General features: G+C 53.3%; 2 protein-coding genes across 6 annotated transcripts in view; one reads left to right on the forward strand and one right to left on the reverse strand.

Moving 5' to 3' along the window:
- The window catches only part of DUOX2 (dual oxidase 2), a 26,545-nt gene extending 17,018 nt beyond the window's left edge, over positions 1-9,527 (reverse strand). Inside the window, exons 1-3 of one of the 2 annotated variants that reach the window (XM_077785805.2) lie at positions 9,392-9,527; positions 1,098-1,182; positions 309-392 (exon numbers count right to left, since the gene is read on the reverse strand). In XM_077785805.2, the coding sequence (XP_077641931.2) occupies positions 309-392; positions 1,098-1,161 (148 nt within the window). In that variant the 5' untranslated portion in view covers positions 1,162-1,182; positions 9,392-9,527. Of the gene's footprint in view, positions 1-308; positions 393-1,097; positions 1,183-4,500; positions 4,644-9,391 lie in introns of those variants that run through there. The other variant, XM_085588621.1, reaches the window with a different exon arrangement.
- On the forward strand, positions 4,273-13,581 carry DUOXA2 (dual oxidase maturation factor 2). 4 transcript variants are annotated; one of them, XM_085588637.1, is made up of 8 exons: positions 4,273-4,291; positions 5,773-5,845; positions 7,258-7,421; positions 7,552-7,609; positions 9,764-9,898; positions 10,069-10,282; positions 11,346-11,560; positions 11,944-13,581. In XM_085588637.1, the coding sequence occupies exons 3-8, from the start codon at positions 7,275-7,277 to the stop codon at positions 12,135-12,137; spliced, it is 963 nt and encodes a 320-aa protein (XP_085444763.1). In that variant the 5' UTR covers positions 4,273-4,291; positions 5,773-5,845; positions 7,258-7,274; the 3' UTR covers positions 12,138-13,581. The 4 variants fall into 4 exon arrangements, with proteins under 4 accessions (XP_085444763.1, XP_085444762.1, XP_085444761.1 ...); XM_085588636.1 differs by lacking the exon at positions 4,273-4,291 and adding an exon at positions 4,717-4,791; XM_085588635.1 differs by lacking the exon at positions 4,273-4,291 and adding an exon at positions 4,743-4,791 and having other exon boundaries at positions 5,770-5,845.
- The last annotated feature ends 88 nt before the right edge of the window (positions 13,582-13,669 follow it).

A 13,669-nucleotide genomic window follows, 5' to 3' on the forward strand; every position in this document is an offset into this window, starting at 1 on the left:
CTGAGTCTATTCTGAGATATCTCACAAAGGCACAGATTTGCTCTGGGACTGATCCAACACCAGCATGACCTGCAGATGGTGCCTGGGCATCAGCAAAACATCAGCAAAAATGCTCAGACATGGGCTGTCTGGCCCCTCCATACTGCTCTAACAGGGCTCTCAGGTGCATCCATTGAGGTGGCACTGTCTGCTGACCTGCCTGGTTCGGGCTCAGGCCAGAAAGGTTTCTGTCTCAGCCACAAAGCAAGCCAGATGCCCGAGGGGCAGCTCAGCTTGCCCCATCCCACCATTCCCATCCTGGCACTCACCCACAGAGCCATAGCTGTGGTGCAGCAGGTTGTTGTACCAGCCATCATAGCGCTGCACCTCCCAGGAGATGCTCTCCTGGGCTCCTGCAAGAGACAAGACCCACTTCATGAGCAGCAAGAAAAAAGCATGAAGCAAGCATCACCACTAGAGATTTCTATTTATATGGTGATTTTTTCCCATATGCTTTCTGAAACTTCCCAGTTATGCAGGTTTTCAGACAAGTTTTGCACTCCTTTTGAGGGACAATAGCTAAAATTAGAAACTCATGCTTGTGATCCTGATGTCCCCAGATCAATTTGTGGCCGCCACCAATCTAATCCCATAAGACATTCTTTTTGTCCTTCTCTTTCACTGGATCAGAAACCTCTCCTTACTTCTGACTCCTACAATGTCCATGTGAGTCAAAGAAATACTTGGTGCTTTTGCATCAGCATCAGCCTTACTTGCTTCATGTTAATTTTTATTGCTAGTATTAGCAAAATAAAAAGTAAAAGTAAAGACTTCCAGGTAACAAGCTGTGTACTCAGCTGCCATGGGGCAGTTTCTCAATCTGCACTTTGCTCCATTTTTTTCTTATCACCTCACAAACTGCATCATAGAATCATAGAATTTGTGTTGGAAGGGACCATAAGCACCACCTGGCTCCATTCACCCTGCCATGGGCAGAGACACTTCCACAAGAACAGGGTGCTCTGATATGATGTCCTGTGGGTCAGAGGAAATTCCCCTGAGGAGCATCAACTACCCAGGATCTCCCCTTGGGTTCCCTTCCCCGAAATCACACTTACTCCCCAAGGTCCACGTTCCCACCAGAACCACAAGCAAACTCAGCATCGTTGCCACAGGCTGCATCGGCCACTGGGAAGCAGCAACCTGCAAATGGAGAGGAGAGGGAGGGAGCTGGAGGTGGGCTGTTCCTGGAGGCTGGAAACACGGAAAGACCAAACCTCAGCTCCTGTTTGTGCTTTCTGCTGCTGGGTAAAACCTCACTGCTGCCATCATCCAAGAGCAGTGCCTGCTAATCTGGGCTCTGGGAAGTTGGCAGGAGTCATGTGAGATCCCATTATCTTGGGAAAGTTCTGCTGGGATGTGTCAGCTGCCCTGAGAACCTTTCTGCTGGAGCAGGACCAGTAGCCCTGCCTTGGGCTATCCCAGTTACAAACTCACAGCTCATCATCTCGTTGTGTCTGCTCCACTACAGAAAGCCCTTCCTTACAGAAACAGGCACATTTCAGCTGGAAATTTTCCTTGCATTGACCCATCCAAGCAAATCCTGCTGTGAAGGGATGGAAAAGCTCAGCATACAATCAGACATCCCAAAGTGTGTAAGTACTGCTGGCAGAACAGCTTGATCCCCTCTGAGCTAACCTGACCAGAGGCCGTCCCTCCTGACCAGCCTTTCTCATGATGCTTTACCATCTCCTTTTCCACAAAAACCCTGGATCCAGAGCAGATTTCACCACTGGGAGCTGAACATTTAAAATCCTAGGCAACACCTGGCAGAAGAGAGGCATTCCCAGTTCTGGACTGTGAAGTGATTTAGACAATTCCACCTACCACTGGCTTTCCATGGGCAGAAATGCCAAATTTGAATTTAACTCCAAGACAGGGTTTTCCACTAAATATAGCTCTTTGTCCCTGCTTCAGTGTGTGTCCAAAGAGCAGCACTCTTTGTATCCAGTGTGTATCCAGTAGAGCTGTGCTGCCAAGAGACGCAGCAACATACAGGTTTCAGCTTTTCTTACACCACTCTGTCACATTCAAATTTGTTTGTATTTTTAAATTTTTTTTCATTATTTTAATTAAAATTTAAATAAAATATGTTTCTGGAAAGGCTTACATTACCAGCAGCTCTGTACATTTTATATTTGATTTACTGAGAATTGCAGTGGGGATTTTTCACCTATAACTCCCAGTGGTGCAAACTGCAACACGTGAGTTCATGTTGAACTGTCTGCTTGGAAAACCAAGTGATCTGAGATTTAAATATTATTATTTGCACTCACATTAATTACATTCATCAATTTAAACACCCATCACCAGGCTGTGAGCAGAGCATGTAACCTGTGGTCAGTCCTTCTGCCAGAGATTCTTGTACTTTTGGTTTTTTGCATTAGAAAATAAGTTGTGTCTCAAAAAGTGACATTTCCACACTCCCTGACCATCACAACAGTTCTTGCATCCTTTCCACCCCATAGCCCTGTGCTGAGCGTGGTCTGGCAGATGTGAGATTTATTTTGTGCAGCTGGTGGGAACCAGAGGCTCTGTGTGCCCCACTCCCTACAAAGAACATGAAAGTTTGGCTAATGGTGACACATGGAGGTGCCTGTGATCTCTGGCAGGAGTGGCAGAGTGCTGTCACCATGGCCACGTGGGACTGGGACTCTCCTGCCTGAAAGCTCTCCCTGCTGAAGCAGCCCCTTCCCCAGGCATGGGCAGCAGTTGTTGACTTGTGTAGAGAGGTCCACAGGGCCTCCTGTGCTCTAGAAAGGGAGATCCCAGCTGGATTTATCTCCTCCTGACTCAAAATGTACAGCTGCCCCCATCCAGAGCGAGGTCTGAGGGTGCCACAGAAGTGGCTCAGGAGGCACAGAGCAAACCCAAGCTCAAAGCACATCACCACAGCCACAGCACAGATGTCTCCCATTTCCCCCTCAGTCTTCTCACAGAGTTCCAGCAGAACAAGTGTTTTAAAATTCCTTCTGTCACTGAGCACACCTCCCTTTTTCTCAGGTATGGTAATTACTCTTGTCCCAAGCTGCGAGATGAGATGCCAGTTCTCATGAACCCTTTATCTCCTTACACCTCAGAAATTAAATCTACTTATTTCCGTATCAGTCCAAGATTCTAGAGGTTTTCCAGTCTGGAGCATGGCCAGTGTGATACAGTAACAATGGTGGTCTTGCAGACTGACCTTGGAAGTCCATGGTGCAGCTTGCTGAGGGAAAGCTTGTCAAATTTGGATTATTTCCACAGCCTTGTCAGGCTTTTCAGGAATATTGTAATGATGAGCCCTCCAGACTCTGCTTTTTCCAGAGATTTCCCATGCCACCTTTGGAAACTCACTCTCTCCCTCTGCATCTAGTGAAATTAAGCTTGTCAGCCTTGTCTTGTCCCATCAGAGAAGACCCCTGGAGTTTCACACCCCTCCAAAAACCATATGGCAGATAGCTGACATACAGCTTCCCACAGAGCAAGGATCTCCTCTTCCTCCTGATCCCAGCAGACTTGGCTCCCCTAAAGTTTGGGCTTCAGCCTCCAAGAGTCCCCTGGGCTCTCCCACAGCCACAATCCGAGTCACTGGAATTGTGGAACACACCAGCATCCTGAGAGAGCATCAGCCCCATGGCAGAACCTGAGTGTGGTCGCCCAGGGGACAGCAGATCCGAGGCATTCCAGAAGCCTGGAGCCTGATCCCTATGGTTCTTGTGAGCCACAGCTAATTTCTATCTCTTCCCAGTGCTGGTTCGACACACTTGGGGGCTGCCACCTTCCCCCAGAGCCCAGTCAATCCTGGGATTTCAGAACGGGCTACACGTGCCCAGCCTTGGATCCCAGAGCGTGCTAGAGGTGTGCACACCCCCGGACAATCTGCACACGGGACGAGCGGTGTCTCAGCTTCCCCCCGGGGCAGGACACCCCCGTTCCCAGAGCACAGCAGGGACTCCGTGCCCTGGGGGAAGGCGCGGGGTCTCTGCGGTGTCCCGTCCCCACGCAGGGACACGCTCAGTGCCGTGCCCGCGCCCTCAGCGCGGGGATGTGCGCGGCTGCACCGCACCCTGCAGGTGAGGACCCGCACGGCTCCATCCCGCCGGGCTCACCCATCGCCCAGAGCCCTCCGGCCGGGCCGTGACACGGGTACGGCCCGACCCCTTCCCGCATCGCCCGGGCACGGCCCCATCCCAGCGTGTCCCACAGCAGGAAAAGGAGGGGAAGCGCCAGCCCCCGTCCCCTCCAGAAGTGCCAGCGCAAGGCTCCGCAGGTAACAGCGTGCCCGGCCCGGGCCGCCGCGTCCCGGCGGGGCAGAGGGGAACACGCGTGGTGCCGACCCCGCGGGCAGCAGAACACGCGTGGTCTCCGTCCCTCGGACATCCTCCCGAGCGCGGACACTCAGAGGGAACCGGCCCGGCGGGACCGCGGTGTCCCCGCCGCCCGTCCCTCCCGCCGCCCCGCCGGCCGGGACGCGCGTACCCCGGCGTCCGTCCGCTGCCCTCCGCGCGAGCGGGGCACGGTGTGCTCGATTCCTCCGCTCCCCTCAGGCGGAGGCACGCGTGTCCCCGGCGTGGCAGGCCCGCTGTCCCCGGTGTGCCAGCCCCGCTGTCCCCCGGTGCGGCGGCGGGCTCGCCTCGGAGCGCGGCGGGGCGGTCACACACGGCCCGCGCCTATAAGAGCCGTGCGGGACGGAGCCGCCCGAGCCGCCGCCCGCAGCAGCAGTAGCAGGAGGAGGAGGAGGAGGAGGAGGAGGAGGAGGAGGAGGGGGAGGTAGGTGGGTGGTCCCCAGCCCCTGCTGCGGGGGTCGCGTCTCGCCGGGACCGCGAGGGGAAGATGTTTCCCATCCGCAGTTAACCCCCCGGTTCCTCTATTCCACTCTGTCAGGGAAGCGAGGTTGCCCCCTCGCCCCTCTTTCCCCAGCTGGAAATTGCAGTTCTGATGTTTCAGTTTCCAGGGGACAACATCTTTTTTTTTCCCCGATGGAAAATACCAACCTGCAGCCCTGAGCAACCCAGCTAAGATTGCTGCTGGCCCTGCCACCGGGAGGTTTTTGACTGAGCACTTCCAAAAAATCCTTTTATCTTGATTCATTCTGGAGATTTTGTAATGAGAAACTTCTGGGGTTTGGGCAAACTTTCTGCCTTCTTTGCCTTTCTCTCCTCCACAGCCAGACTATTTTAAAATGTAAGATTAACTTGTCTGTTTCTGCTGAGCTGTTGATCCTTCCTTGAAGATGTTTCCAGGTTTTCCCCCCTCCATATACTGTGACAGAGGGAACCACGGGGGCTCCAAGGTCACAGCAATGCTTCAGTGTGGAGGATGCTTCCCAAGGTGCAACAAGTTCAGTTTCTCCTGCCATGAGCTGTAGGCATCACTTTTCCATTTGAAAGCTGCAAAAAAGGCCAAAGAGCTGCAAAAATGCCAGAAGGGCAATCAAGTGAGAAAGATGGACAGACAGCAAAAGAGTTCTTTCCCTGGAAATTCTCTATAAAACAAGTCCCAGCATATGGAAATGCAAACATCCATTGGTGTTGGCTGAAAGCTAAATTTAGATTTAACAAGACAGCATTCTCCATGTTAAGTTCTGGTTTTTAATGTTTCAAAACTCTGAAGAGTAATGTTTTGGTGAATACAGACTTGGAAATCCTTCCTGCTTCATTGTATCTCATAGGAAATTTGGGTAAAGGTACCAGGAACAAGTGGAATTCAAGCCATTATGATTTAATAATTAATTCCTTTTTCTTGCAGCAGCTCTGACTGTTTTGTGGGCACTTTTGCTGGACTTCAGGAGCACCAGGAAACAGCTGCAGCTTCTGCTTGCCAGGTAATCATAGCAGTTGAGGGCTGCCTTTCTCTGGGTCTGGCTTTTCAAGAAAATAACCCAAAGCTGTTACAGCAAAATAGCCCCAAAGAAGATCTTTAATAGCACATGACAGCTCTGTCAGTCTGTAGCAGTCAAGCTAAATTCAGAGCCGTTGTAAAATCCCAGTCTCCGTTCCACTCTTTGCTGTTATTGTCTGGGTTACTGGACAGAACATTCTCAAATCAAATATTGTTTTATGTATTGAAAAGCAATTCAGCTGCCTAAACAAACTGATTTATCATAATTATTGTGATCCCCACTCACCTCTAGGGATTCGGGACCAGCTTTTTGTGGCTGAATTGCTCTGGGTTAGATCTTACCTAAAAATATGATTTAAACTGTTTTTGGAAAATGAGAATAAAATCACCTCTTCCATACAGGAACATGTTGCTTGGACAGGAGTCAGATCAGCTCTGGCATTCCCTGACTTCAGCAAACTTCCTGGGGCAGTTACATGCAGAGAGGCAATTAAATAAGCAAAGCAAGAGGACTAAGCATATTATCAGTTTTTGTAGAAAAGATCTAACCCAGGCACAGGAATAAGGTGTGTAATTGCTGGAAGTGGAGTGCCAGAGGAAGTTCAAAGTCATCTGTGGGAATGACACACACCTTTTAATTTTATATAATTCAGCTTCCTTTAGCCTTGAGATGTGCTCACGGAGTTTTGAATGCTCTTTGGACCCTCAGCCTGGGAATAGGGGCTGCTTCTGGCCCCTCTCGACCAAGTGCAGGACCAATCCTTCCTCTTCCTCCTTCACCAGACCAGCAGCTCCTGGGGAAAATCTCCTTGGAGGAAATGGGCAGGAATGGGATTAGTGGGACTTGTTCCACTTGGCACTGCTGGACCTCGCTGGGGATAATTCTGCTATTGTGAAATCCATGTTTTCGGTGCTTCCTTGTAATTTTGGAGGAAAACGCTTCTGCATTCTTTGCCCACTGGGAAGTTCCCCAGTGGGCTTGGGTACTTCCCCTAAGAGTTCACCCCAAAGTGGGAAGCCCTGGCTGCAGCTGCTGGAGGGAAGGACCTGGCCCTGTGCAGGCGAGAGCTGCTCAGCAGGTTCCTGCTCTGGGGCTGCTCCTCACGCTGCAGCAGGGCAAGGGCTTGTGGCTCCTTGGGCTGCCACAGTCCTCGGGCTGCTGGAGCCCTGCCCCAGGCACCTCGTCTCCTCCTCCGAGGTCTTTTGGGTGGCGTGCTCTCTGCCGGGGAGTGTCCTGCCCGCCTGCTTGCTTGCAGCGTCACATTTCCTTGTCCCTCTGGGGACCCTGCAGGTGCACCTCCCTCAGCTGGTTATTCCAGAGCTGAGCCACCACAGGCTGGAGGCATCCAGGCAGGGCAGCGCAGGGTCCCCGCTGTCACCACCTCTCTCCCGCAGGCTCCTGGAGGTGCAGGATGACTCTTTTGGACGGCGTCTACCCCTTCTACCCGCAGCAGAGCAAGGCTGCTGTGTTCAACATCAGCACCATCATCGTCGTCGTGGTCTTCCTGACCCTGGCCTGCAGCTTCCTGCTCATCATCCCGGGCATCCGCGGGCGGGCGGTGCGTGACCTGGGCACGGGCGGCTGCTCCTCGCGTTCTGCACGCTGGGACCCCCCCGGTGCTTTAGGGGGAGGCAGGAGGACAGCCAGGGCTAGTCCTCCCTGCCTGATGTGCCCCTGTCTCCCTGCAGAGGTTGTACTGGACCCTCCGTGTTCTCCTCAGCCTCTTCGTGGGAGTGGTGATTGTCGGTGAGTGCTGGGCAGCGCTCGGGGATGGCTCTGGGGGCAGGATTAAACCCTGGGGCAGGGTCTGTGCCTGGGAAAAGTGAGCTGGGGGTCACAACCACAGCTGGTCATGGGGTTTACCCTACCTTTGCTCTGCAAAGCAGTCACACAGCTTCCCAAAATAGCTTTCCCTTCCCTGGTATGGGGGCTGAGGGCTCTTGGAGGTGCCCATGGTTACTTCTGGGAGTTTTGTTGGCTGTAACTCAAACAGCTCCAGCTCCATCAGGCTGCTCAGCCCCGTGTTCCTCCAGCTGTGTGTATGACCCAGCACTGGCAGGGTGCAGGAACAGCCAGAAAAGCATGGATGAAATGCAAAGAGCAGATTTATTTTCATGACCTTGCTCTCCAGGGGACCCCCAAAGCAGCACTGGGTAGAGACAAGGAGGGGACTGGCACCAAGGGTCACCAAACCTGCTGTTTTCACCTGTGTTTCAGGGATTTGTGCAGGTGTAGTTCACTGACGTACTTTGATTTTTCCCATAACAGGGCTGGATCTCAAGTTTGCTCAAAAGGTGCTCCACTTTTCCAACACACAGGGCTAGACAGAGCTTACTGTGATCTCTGGGTTTTTCTACACCCCAGCTACACATTGGTTGAGTGTGTTTACAATCCCCTTCACCAGTTTCCCATTATTTCCCCCACTCTGTGAGCTCTCTTGTGCTGCCTGGGGCTGCAGCCAGGCATGTTTGGAGATTGTGAGGAGCCTTGAAGTGATGTGGAGGGGGCAGGTTGAAATAAAACACAGGCAGGGCAGAGATTGCAGTAGTGGGGTAAAGACCTCCCAAGGAGCAAGGTCAGAGGAGGTGAAGAAAAGGATTTAATTTAGTAAAACCCAGGAAATATCCTGTAATAACTGATGGTGAAAACCAGGCAGTGGGATTTCCAACCCAGACAGGACAAGAGGATGGGTAAGAAAAGATGTACTGAGGAGACAGAAGATGCCAGATGGCAAGAGAAACCAGCCCTGACCCTAAATCAAAGCATCCCTCCTGCTGTGAAGGACAAGATGGATTACAGGACTGCTTGGAGAGGGATGATGAAGGAGAGGGATAATGATAACCTAAAAGATTCAGCTCTGATTTGACCAGGCACTAGAAGTAGGTAGCCAGACTGGGACCAGTTCCAGGACACGGGGACCATCCCAGAATGAAGTTGCCACCCTGGGGATGCCACCAGAGCCACCTGAGAACGTGGTGCCAGGCTGGAGGTGGCAGAGGGGTGGAGACCAGAGCTGATCCCACAGCCATAGCCAGCTCAGCCCTGCAGAGCCACCCAGCACCACCCCACGACAAGGCTGCAGTCGGGCTCTGCTTGGGCACACAGGAAGAACAAATTGTCCAGGAGCCAGCGTCAGAGTTTCTGTCTGGCAGCAGCAGGGCACACTCACCCCTGCAGCCAAAAAACATTCCTGTGGAGCTCCCACTGCATCAGTGCCCTCACAAGTTGACTCAGCAACTGAACATTTTCTCAGGAAGGTTTTTTGTTCAGACTGGCATCAACCCATCGGCTTTATTTTCCTTGCTGGAAAGCAAAGCCCACTGCAAAGTGGAAGTGCTTAAGAAAAGGATACCTTGTTCCAAAAAACAGATACCAGAAGAGCTTCCAATTTTTCATTTTTCCCAGATGGAATGACTGCCCAAGCTGTGATGGCACTTCCCACCCCTGTTGACCCCTCCTTTTGACAATGACTTTTAATATTCACTAATAGTGCAGTTTAGGGAGCTGGATGTGTGAAATGAGACTCACCCCTGTTCCTGTGGCTCATCTCTCAACCCTGTCCCTGGGCGGTGTGGTGCTTTCCGTGGTGGGGAGTTTGCAGGGAAGTTCTGGAGAGGATGTCCAAGGAGAAATCAGATCATGATGTCCATCCCTGGGGATCTGAGCTCCGCTGTTCCCGGATCCAGGGAGTGGATGCTTAGCAAGGGGAGGACCTGAGCTCTGCAGGGTGTGGGAGCTGGTTGGGGCATGTCCTGGTGGCTGAATCAGCATTCCTGCCCTCCTAACACTCCCTTCCAGTGCCATGGTGGGAATGCTGCCACTCACCTGTGATTCTCCCCTTGAGCACTGCAAAGCCTGAAACCGGACCTGTTTTAACCCCAGCTTTATTTTTCCTGGCAGTTGTCCAGTTCACAGGGGACTGGGAGACTGGCTGGGTGCAGGCAAACACCTCCTACAAGTCCTTCAGCCATGCCCAGGTGAACGCAGACATCGGGCTGCACATCGGCCTGGCAGGGCTGAACGTCACGCTCAGGGGTGAGTCTGCTGTCCCCAGCTGGGACTCTGCAGTGGCCCCAGCAGCTCTGCAGCTGCTCTGCAGGACCCCTGCTCCGTCTGGAGGCTCCTGGGACCCTGCCGTGCCCGTGCTGCTGGCTGGCGGTGCCCAGGAGCTGGCACGGCAGGAGCTCAGCTGGTCCCTGCCGCAGGAAACCCAGTGGAGCAGATCAACGAGACCATCAACTACAACGAGCACTTTCCCTGGAGCTTTGGAGCGGATTATGAGCGCAGCTACAGCGAGGGGCTGCAGAAGGGGCTGCCCAGCCCCATCCTCTACGTGGCAGAGAAGTTCAGCAGGCAGAGCCCCTGCGCCGTGCACGGCCAGTACCGCGTCGCCGGCCACTACGCCTCAGCCCTGCTCTGGTGAGCCCTCCTGCCCTGCAGGCACGGGACGTGCAGGGCTGTGAAGAGCTTAGCTGCCTTCCCCTAGGCCTTGGGATGGGTGGGACTGCATCCTGCCAGGAGGGAAGCTGTGTGCATGGAGGGGGCCCTGCTGGGCACTGTTGAGCAGTGAAGGAGTCCTGGTTCTCCCTGTTGAACAAATCCACAGGGCTGGGCACAGGACAGAGGAACGTGGTGCAGGTTCCTGCTGTGATGTGGTGGTGATGGCAGAAGTCCATCCCCATGGATGGAGTAGAAGCTGCTGTCCTTGGTGGCCCAGAGAGGCCCATGGACACATGAAGAGCTCTCCCAACCCTACCTGTGAGTGGATTTTGTATCTAAGATTGGGACCAACTGGGGAAAAGATCCTGCAGCTGTTATTGTGGAGTGGGTCTTGACTCTTGGGCAAGGTCAGAGATATGTCAGTGCCCACTTGGGCTGGGGAGAGCTGGTGCCCAGCTGGCAGGAGATGGTCCCTTCCACCCTGTGTGGGCCATCAAGAATCATTGTAGTGTTGTTCTCCCTGCTTGGTGTTTGACAGCAGGAGCGCAGAAACCAGGGAAGAAGTCTGGTGATGCCATGGAACAAGAGCTCCTGGTCCATAACTGAGGCCCTCCTCTGTAGCCCAACTCCTCAGCAAGTGCAGAGCTTCTTTAAATGACCTTTGCCTGCTCCTGCGCTTATCTCAGTCCTGGGTGCTACTCTCAGGGACCATGCTGCCCCACATGTGGAAGGGCAGGTAACTGGGATGGTCCAGATACACTGAGGGGGCTGCCACAGCCTCCTTGAGGCTGGTGCTGTCTGTGGGCTGAGCAATGGGAGGAGGAGATCCGTGTTTCTGCCTCCTGGATGTAGCAATGTGAGCCTTGCACATGTACGTGCCCAGCGTGGGGATTAGGGATTATTCCTGCCTGCCCACAGAGCTTCTCCACCTCCTACAGTGCACTTGGAGCTCAGTTTCTCCTACCACATGGCAATCCTCACACAGAGTGCCCTAATCCATGGGACTCACACCACTCATCTCTTTGTCTTCCCTTGTCTCCAGGGTAGCCTTTTGCACGTGGGTCATCTCCAACATTCTCTTCTCCATGCCTGTCCTCATTTATGGAGGGTACATGCTCCTGGTCACAGGGGCCTTCATGATCTTCTCGCTGCTCTCCTTTTCCACCGTGAGGAACTCCCCGATGTGCCTGATCCAGATTGGGACCAGGACCCTGCACGTGGCCTATGGGGGATCTTTCTGGCTCATGCTGGCAATTGGTAAGAACATCGGGGTGCCCCAGGTCCCACCACTGTGCCCCTCTGGATGTACCAGAGCTTCCCTCCCAGGTGGAAGCGCAGCTCCCCAGAGCCCCAGCCTGTGCCTTGGCAAAGCAGGTCCTGGCACAGGTGTGGAGAGGGATGGGAAAAGGGGAAACACCATCCTCATCTCAAGCAATAGAGGCATTTATAGTTCTGAGGTGCAAAGACATTGGGATCACTTACCTGGGTTTTAAGGATGCTCAGAATACCTCACACAATAGAAGGCCACCTTCCAAAAGCAAAGGCCTTGTCCTCTGTCAGGGGACAATCCAAGGACAGCTGTGGGGTGGGGACACTGCTGGAGTGACAGGAACCCAATCAGAGTGCATTTTTGTTTCCAGGCATACTCTGTTTTGTGGTTGGGGTCACCATTGTGGCAATGCACCATCTCAGTTTGGACCTGCTGAAAACTTTCTTTGATCTCCGTGAGGACAAAGCAGAGGAGTACCAGGAGATGCCTGAGGTGTTCATCAACTCTCGCTTTGTGAGCAAGGGCCTGTCTCCCTCTCAGCCCCCTGAAACCATCAGCATCTAGAAGAAAGTCCTCGCTCTTTCCCTGAAGATGGACCCAAAAGGGCAGAACAAATTCTTCTTGATATCCCCAGAGATGCATTTCCTCATCCAACTGTCTTTGCAGCCCACATTGGGATGGGTCCGTGCTGGGAAGCAACTTCCCAGACTGTGTCTCCCTGTGTCTCCCTCTGGAAGGGGCAGGCTGTGCTGGCAGGCTGCCATCAGAGCAGCTCCCAGCTGCTGAGACTTGGGCTGCACACCCACCTGGGGACCCCTGTCCCAGGAGGAATTGCCCTTCCTGTCCATGCCCTGTCCCACGCTGCATGCAGGGGCTATCCACTGTCTGTTCCCACTGAAACTGAGAAACAGCTCATGGGTCACAATTCTGCCTGGGACCACCTGCCACTGCAAAAGCCTGGGATTAAACCTGCTCATTTTTTCCCCCAAATATGACATTTTGTGGTTTAGGTGTATCCAGGAAAGCCAGGTATGGATCCAGCTTCTGCAGGCTGGATGATGCAGGAGCTGGAACAAAAAAACTGCTGCAGAAACAAAGGCTGAGTAAATGTACAATGGAGTTTGCTGTGGGGGATATGCTGATGAGATTATTTTCACATTCAAATTTGGCCTTTGTTAGATGAAACTTGTAGCCTAGTGTGGGCCAAAAAGATGCCTTAGGAAAGGAAGAAGAGTGAAGTTATCCCTGTCTAGCTGGAGAACACTTAGACTGGCTGGGCAGCAGGGCAGGGAGGGGACTCTGTGCCTCACTCAGGTGAGCCCCCACCTGCAGAGCTGCTTCCTGAGAAGGATGTGGAGCTGCTGGAGCAAGTCCAGAGGAGGCCAGGGAGATGCTCGGAGGGTGGAGCCCCTCTGCTCTGGAGCCAGGCTGGGAGAGCTGGGGGTGCTCACCTGGACAAGAGAAGGCTCCAGGGAGAGCTCAGAGCCCCTGCCAGGGCCTGAAGGGGCTCCAGGAGAGCTGGAAAGGGATTGGGGACAGGGGCCCCTAGTGACAGGATGAGGAGGAATAACTTCCCACTGCCAGAGGGCAGGGATAGGTGGGATATTGGGAAGGAATTCCTCCCTGTGAGGGTGGGCAGGCCCTGGCACAGGTTGCCCAGAGCAGCTGTGGCTGGCCCTGGATCCCTGGCAGTGTCCAAGGCCAGGCTGGATGGGGTTTGGAGCAGCCTGGGATAGTGGAAGCTGTCCCTGCCCACAGTGGAGGGTGGAACAAGATGAGCCTTAAGGTCCCTTCCAACCCAAACTATTCTGGGATTCTGTATCTGAATGCTGGAAACCTGGGCACCTTCATTCCAATTAATTGTAAAGTACATAATTTCAGTATTTTGACTTTTCTTTCTGAGATCCTTGCTGGTAAGCGACTTATTTCTGTCAGATGATACTTGTATATCACTAATGTGGTTTGTTCTGCGTGTGCATTATTTTCAATAAAACTTTACTAAAACCCCTCTCCTTTGAAACACTGTGGTCATTTAGAGGGTTGGTTTCTCAAGAAGGGCCCATCTGAAGGTCTCTTCTGGCAAGCCCCCAGCAGCA

Source organism: Lonchura striata, chromosome 10, assembly GCF_050655825.1.
Source record: "Lonchura striata isolate lonStrDom1 chromosome 10, ASM5065582v1, whole genome shotgun sequence".
Lineage (NCBI taxonomy): Eukaryota > Metazoa > Chordata > Aves > Passeriformes > Estrildidae > Lonchura > Lonchura striata.

Coding starts and splice junctions, on each gene's coding strand:
- DUOXA2 (XM_085588637.1), top strand. CDS start 7,275: ATGACTCTTTTGGACGGCGTCTACCCCTTCTACCCGCAGCAGAGCAAG. Junction 7,422..7,551: donor CGGGCATCCGCGGGCGGGCG/GTGCGTGACCTG, acceptor GTCTCCCTGCAG/AGGTTGTACTGGACCCTCCG. Junction 7,610..9,763: donor CGTGGGAGTGGTGATTGTCG/GTGAGTGCTGGG, acceptor TTTTCCTGGCAG/TTGTCCAGTTCACAGGGGAC.